The following is a 6,832-nucleotide window of genomic DNA, read 5'->3' as shown; positions in this document are numbered from 1 at the left end:
ACTTGAAAGTTCCAAATTCAAATTAATGAATGATCAAATTATAGAAGTTGGTATTATGGAAGTCCAAAATCTTGAAAGTTTCAAAAAAATCACAAAATTTTCAAATTCTGGAAGTTTACCCATAATTTTTGAAACATGGTATTATAATACTAGAAAGTCCCCCAAAAGGGAATTACCAAAAATAGGAATTTCCCCAAAAGTAAAAAAGTTAGAAGTCAATCAAGTGTGGCAAAGGGCGTGAGTCACCGCCAAGTAGCCATCCTGGTGGAGTGGTTAGCTCCTTCCAAGGCACTTACCACTTCTTTTGTTAGAACGACAATTAGGCTAGACGAGTCGGACCCACTTGTTTGTTGTCATATACATTATTATGGGCCACACAATGTTTCTGGACCCACACCTCAAATGGGGTCCTACTTGGTAGTGGGTGAGTTTTGCTCGTTAGTACCTTTTACACTTAGTCGGTTTTGGATACATAGACAAAACTTGCACGTAGACACACCAATTATGACCGCCGTATTGATCTCATATTTTGTTGTCTCCTCTGTCATTGTGGGTGCTGAACCCACACTGCGGATGGGTGGATGCGTCCCACCTAATAGTGAGTTATACATTGGTGGGTTCCGAATATGTAGACAAGATAATTAGGCCAGTGAGTGGGTCCCACATGTTAGTTGTCCCTACAATGTTGTGAATCCCACCTAGCCATTGGACCCACACTCGGTTGTGGGTCATCCCAGTCAGTGGGTGGATCCAACCCATCAATGATTTAGTGGGTTTCAGATACATAAATGAAATCAACATGAAGATACGAGACGATATCGAAGTTGACGAGGTGTGTCCCTAGTACTTATACTCGCTTCGTTTTTATTTACTCCGCATATTAGCTTTGACATAAGTCAAACTTCATAAAGTTTGACCAAGTTTATCAAAAACAATCTAAACTTTCACAATAACAAATATATATGGTATGAAAATTTATTGAATGATGATTCTAATGGTATTGATTTAGTACCATGGATGTGAATTATTTTTTTGTGTAAACTTGGTCAAAGTTTACAAAGTTTGACTCGAGACAAAGCTAATATGCGAAATGAATAAAAATGAAGGGAGTACATGCCATGTAGACAAACATGGATTTTATGATGATAGAATTTGGTCACAGTGGGCCAATAAATGTGATCATAAACAATGCTACGTATTTGTATGGCCATCCCATGCAATGAAATTATGACCTTTTGGCATGGATTTTTATAAGGTTATATGGTTTGGACCAGGGTGGACCCAGAGAGAAGATAACCCGGTGTGATTAGTTTGGTGGCTTATTAGGTCGTGGCCTATAAGTGATCAAATAAATTGATAATGGGAAGATAGGATGGGCCTTTTATATCCGGATAGACATGTGACACATAATATAAAAGTTTCACCTTATTATAAAGGGGACTCCTTTCACTGGAGCTCACTTATGCAGTCACCGCGAGTGCGAGATGACCGCACCTCTCGGAGGCGCTTTTCCGTTGCAAAATTTTCAAAATTCTAAAAGTCACATTTTTCAGACTCAAAATTGCAAAAGTCCATAAACTTGAAAGTTCCAATTTCAAATTAATGAATGATCAAATTGTAGAAGTTGGTATTATGGAAGTTCAAAACCTTGGAAGTTTCAAAAAAATCTCAAATTTTCAAATTCTGGAAGTTTGCCCATAATTTTTGAAACATGGTATTATAATACTAGAAAGTCCCCCAAAAGGGAATTGCCAAAATAGGAATTTCCCCAAAAGTAAAAAAGTTAGAAGTCAATCAAGTGTGGCAAAGGGCGTGGGTGACCGCCAAGTAGCCATCCCGGTGGAGTGGTTAGCTCCTTCCAAGGAACTTACGACTTCTTCTGTTAGAATGACAATTAGGCTAGACGTGTCGGACCCACTTGTTTGTTGTCATATAAATTATTATGAGCCACACAATGTTTTTAGACCCACACCTCAAAAGGGGTCCTACTTGGCATTGGGCGAGTTTTGCTCGTTAGTACCTTTTACACTTAGTCGGTTTCAAATACATATACAAAACTTGCACGTAGACACACCAATTATGCCCGACGTATTGATCTCATATTTTGTTGTCTCCTCTATCATTGCGGGTGTTGAACCCACACCGCGGATGGATGGATGTGTCCCACCTAATAGTGAGTTATACAATTGGTGGGTTTCGAATATGTAGACAAGGTAATTAGGCCAGTGAGTGGGTCCCACATGTTAGTTGTCCCTACAATGTTGTGAATCCCACCTAGCCATTGGACCCACACTTAGTTGTGGGTCACCCCAGTCAGTGGGTGGATCCAACCCATCAATGATTTAGTGGGTTTCAGATACATAAATGAAATCAACATGAAGATACGAGACGATATCGAAGTTGACGAGGTGTGTCCCTAGTACTTATACTCCCTTCGTTTTTATTTACTCCGCATATTAGCTTTGACATAAGTCAAACTTCATAAAGTTTGACCAAGTTTATCAAAAACAATCTAAACTTTCACAATAAAAAATATATATGGTATGAAAATTTATTGAATGATGATTCTAATGGTATTGATTTAGTACCATGGATGTGAATTATTTTTTTGTGTAAACTTGTTCAAAGTTTACAAAGTTTGACTCGAGACAAAGCTAATACGCGAAATGATTAAAAATGAAGGGAGTACATGCCATGTAGACAACATGGATTTTATGATGATAGAATTTGGTCATAGTAGGCCAATAAATGTGATCATAAACAATGCTACATATTTGTATGGCCATCCCATGCAATGAAATTATGTCCTTTTGGTACGGATTTCTATAAAGTTATATGGTTTGGACCAGGGTGGACCTGGAGAGAAGATAACCCGGTGTCCCTGTGTAAAATCCCACATACTTTACATCCAAAAACAAGGTGTCACACACTATACTATACACAAAATTACCAAGAAAACAATTTTGCACCTGGTGTCCTGTGCACCCAGTAGGCTGAATGTGGATTCGCCCCTGGTTTGGACCATCCCATACTCAATAACCATACTGTAAAAAAATCATAGATTTATGACTAATTCAACGACTCTCATTACTTTTTTTCTTCATTAATGGGCATATTTCTTGTAGTTTCAAAATTGTGATGACATTGACAAAGTATGATGGTGAGGAACATGAAAGTGCAGTGAAAAGAAACACGGATACCATGACACAAATGAAGGCACACGAGCCTGAGCGAAATGCTGATATATGCTTTGCTTGGTCTGTGCTATCTTGTCTAAAACCACAAGATGTTTTGGGTGCTCATGTGATATTGTGTACTAGATCTTTTTATTTTTCTTTGTTTTCTTTATTTTACTATAATCCAACTAAAGATGTATTCTTCTAAGAGTGTATATCAAGAAAACATTGTTTTCATATTGTAGGTAATCCAAAATATTTCTCTTCAAAAAGTTGTGTTTGTAACACCAAGGACTTGTTTGATACCCACCTAGGTCTCCTAAGGGCACTTCTCACTAAAATGGATTAAGCACTTGCTTGTACTTAGAAGTTGACTTATGCCACTCTAAATTATTTCGAGCTCGACCATTCCTTGCCTCCTTCACTGAAGCTTTGAAAAATAAGAAACTGTCATTGGAAAATAAAAATGTGTGAAATATTAGGGCTTCTATGAGCAATCTTGAGTAGGGTTAGGGCGGGCTGCATAACCTGCCTATTCATGATACAACATATCACATATGTCACCAAAATGAAAAGAAATGGGCTTAGGGGATCGATGTGCCTGAGTCCTTGAGAAGGCCTGGCAAAATCTAAATTTACAAGACACAGAATACCATATTTATTTCACACAACTCATTACCTTCGATGTCCAATGGTAATCAAACCCATATTTCAGTAGAGCACCTTCCAAGAAGGACCAGTTTATGCAGTCGTATGATTTAGCTAAATCCAGTTTGTAAGCACAATGTGTGCCCTGCTGCTGTCTACTTTGCTGGAGTCTGCATAAGAATTCAAATTTGATGATTGTGTTATCAGTGATAAGCCTACCAATAATAAATACACTTTGGGCTTCATATCGGAACCACCTTGTACATAACGTTATAAAGGCTTGTAGGACAAAAGTATTTCAGTTTCTCCGATGATTTTTCTTTTGGTATTAGGACAATAACTATGTTGTTGACACCATCTGGCATTATCCTAGTCCGGAAGAACTCTTTAACTACCTTGATGACATCAAGCTTTGACAGTCCAGGTCCTTTGGAGAAACCACACCGGAACACCGTCATTGCCGCGACCTTTGACTACATACAATTTTGAAACAAGACATTAGTTTAGATAACATATTGACTAGCTTGCTTTAATAAAACAATGAATGATAGGATATGCGAGAGGAAAAAGAAAAACAAGTGAATATATATGAATTACTTTAAGATCAAACAACGTATGTCATTTTGTGGGGAAATTTCTGACATGTCCGCAACATACAAAATTTCCTTTCCATTCACTTCTCTGTAGAAAAAATCCATTTCATTTTACTAAGTTGAACTCAGACCAAAAGATTTTTAGTGTTTTTATAGGTAAACTATAAAGAAATGATTTTGTTCTATTACCCATTTGGTACATTCAAACGCTGAAAAACTTTCATAGCAAAAACTCACATGAAACTACAAAATTATGTAATATTCTGTTGTCATGTGTGCCCTTTTATGTAAACTAACTACTCTGTGGTAGTATGCTTAGTTTTAAGTCACCAATCCTATATACTCCCTCCGTCTAGGTGAGTAAGTCATCTTAGGTTGTGCACCGTGACCAAGAAGGAGGGGAAAACGAGAGACATTCACCATAATACCTAAGAGAGTCATCCACACTAACTTATTTATCTCAACATACAAGCATGTCACCTCACCATAGAACTATAAACGAGATAAGGCCCGCCTCAACCTCAACATGCAATCATTTATGGAAAAAGACCCACCAGTGCATTCAATCATGCATGGGAAAATGTTTTCCATTCGATTATTCTACTCATATTCAATTAATATTGTTACAACTATATATAAATATAATGATCATATGTATTTTTATTTTTTGTTGTGTTATCAACCAGTTCCCGACGCGGGGTATTCTCTAGTTAAATATCAGAAAAAATGTGGTACACTATGAAAACCCAAGCAAAATAATGCCCCCAGTCAAGACAGGACTCAACAACGCAATACACATTTAAAATACAAACGATTCAACGTTGCGACAACTCAGATAAATATGCTGCATGTCATGGCGCGAAACTTGCCACAGTAGTTCTTTTAACAGAACAACTCTGGAAAAGGGGCTTTGTGATTAGAGTTCGAGTCAAAAAAAGAAAATAGATTAGAGTGGTGAAGTAGTAGTATGTAGATGCTGCAACCTGTTCATGTGTCTATCGAAGAAGGCGCCCACGCTGACAAAGTAGTATTTATTACGTCCATGATACATGTAGCACATCAAGGAACGAAAAATACAAGAAAATGAACTGGAGATAAATACAGACGCTCATCAAGGAAGGAACATGGACATGAGCGCAACGCCGATGTTTGTCCCTTCGGACAGTGCGTACAGGTAGAGATAATCAAGGGTGAGCAGGGGTCGCCGGAAGCGCCACCACCGGGCCGGTAATTGTACTGGTACCGGTAATGGTTCCCACCAGCGGGAGCGTCGGGAGTGTGGGGAGCGTCGGGAGCGTCGGGAGTGTGGGGAGCGTCGGGGCCGTGGGGAGCGTCGGGAGCGTCGGGGCCGTGGGGAGCGTCACAGCTGGCAAGTCCGGCAACCCCATCGCCTTGGACTCGCCGACGCCGGCACCGTGTGTCGCTGCAACCTTCTCGTTCAGTTCCCTCCCGTCGCAGGACGCGAGCACCGCCAGTAGCAGGAGCGCGGCGGCGAGACACTTTGCCATTGCTAACTTGGGGGCTCTGGTAATTCTACTGAGGAGTATAGCTTGTGTGGCTGTGTTCGAGTGAGGTTAGGCTTAGCATTGTGTACGCTGCCTCTTATAGGCGAGCTGCACGGGGTGGCAGGGTGGCCGTGCGTCGTCCGCTCAGGAGAGGAGAGGATAGAATAGGTAGAGTGCGACATGCAAAATTGCTGGCCCGTCCTTCTCTCAGGTCACGGGCGGCAGAGAGGCATTCAGGTATGGCGGCATGTCAACGTCGGTGGATTGGAATGGGGCGGATGGAATTATTGTCCGCGAATCCGTCGAGCCTCTTTTCATCGCAGTCGAGAAGGCCAACTAGTTAGTCGAGGTGAGTCAATTGGTTTACTGTTCTTCGGTAGATTAGATATTTCCTTTCCCGATCAAGGATGGGAAATGCGAGCTGCTCAATACAGATGCAAGATCTAGTTTTTCCCTTCCAATTTTGTGCGATGATTTTAGGATCTTTGTTATCCCCCAAGTGGTGGTGAAGAGAGCCTCTGACTGGTACGTTTCGTTCCATCTTTGTCCATTTCTGACAAGTACTCTGCACTCCATTTAAGACTTGGTTTACCTGCCGAGAAGGGCATCCACAGCGTGCCAAATACCAAATTGACTATGTAAATTATGCTTGCCATGGGTGTCAAATTTACGATCTTTCATAAGCTTATGTGGTGCCAAATTGTTCTCACAAGTAGGACCTTGTGCACATTGATTATACATATAAACAATCTTTTCATATTCATTTACGTATGGCGCGAGAAGAAAGAGGTTAGAGGGGTGCATCCAGATGGAGTATCTTTTTTAGAGTGCAAAACTTGTATATTGCTGTTACAATCATAATGCTGTTACAATCAGCCAAAGCTAGCTCAACAGCATCTGGACTTCTAAA

General features: G+C 40.2%; 1 protein-coding gene across 1 annotated transcript; it reads right to left on the bottom strand.

Moving 5' to 3' along the window:
• Positions 1–5,415: 5,415 nt before the first annotated feature.
• Positions 5,416–6,001, bottom strand: LOC119365666 (integumentary mucin A.1-like). The gene has a single exon (XM_037631321.1). The coding sequence runs from the start codon at positions 5,923–5,925 to the stop codon at positions 5,602–5,604; it is 324 nt and encodes a 107-aa protein (XP_037487218.1). The 5' UTR covers positions 5,926–6,001; the 3' UTR covers positions 5,416–5,601.
• Between the last annotated feature and the right edge of the window lie 831 nt (positions 6,002–6,832).

Source organism: Triticum dicoccoides, chromosome 2B (assembly GCF_002162155.2).
Source record: "Triticum dicoccoides isolate Atlit2015 ecotype Zavitan chromosome 2B, WEW_v2.0, whole genome shotgun sequence".
Lineage (NCBI taxonomy): Eukaryota > Viridiplantae > Streptophyta > Magnoliopsida > Poales > Poaceae > Triticum > Triticum dicoccoides.
The sequence above is the reverse complement of the archived record's forward strand: the minus strand, read 5'-3'. Positions and strand labels throughout refer to the sequence as shown.

Excerpts from the sequence above, each read along its gene's own strand:
- LOC119365666 (XM_037631321.1), bottom strand. The coding sequence starts at position 5,925 with ATGGCAAAGTGTCTCGCCGCCGCGCTCCTGCTACTGGCGGTGCTCGCG.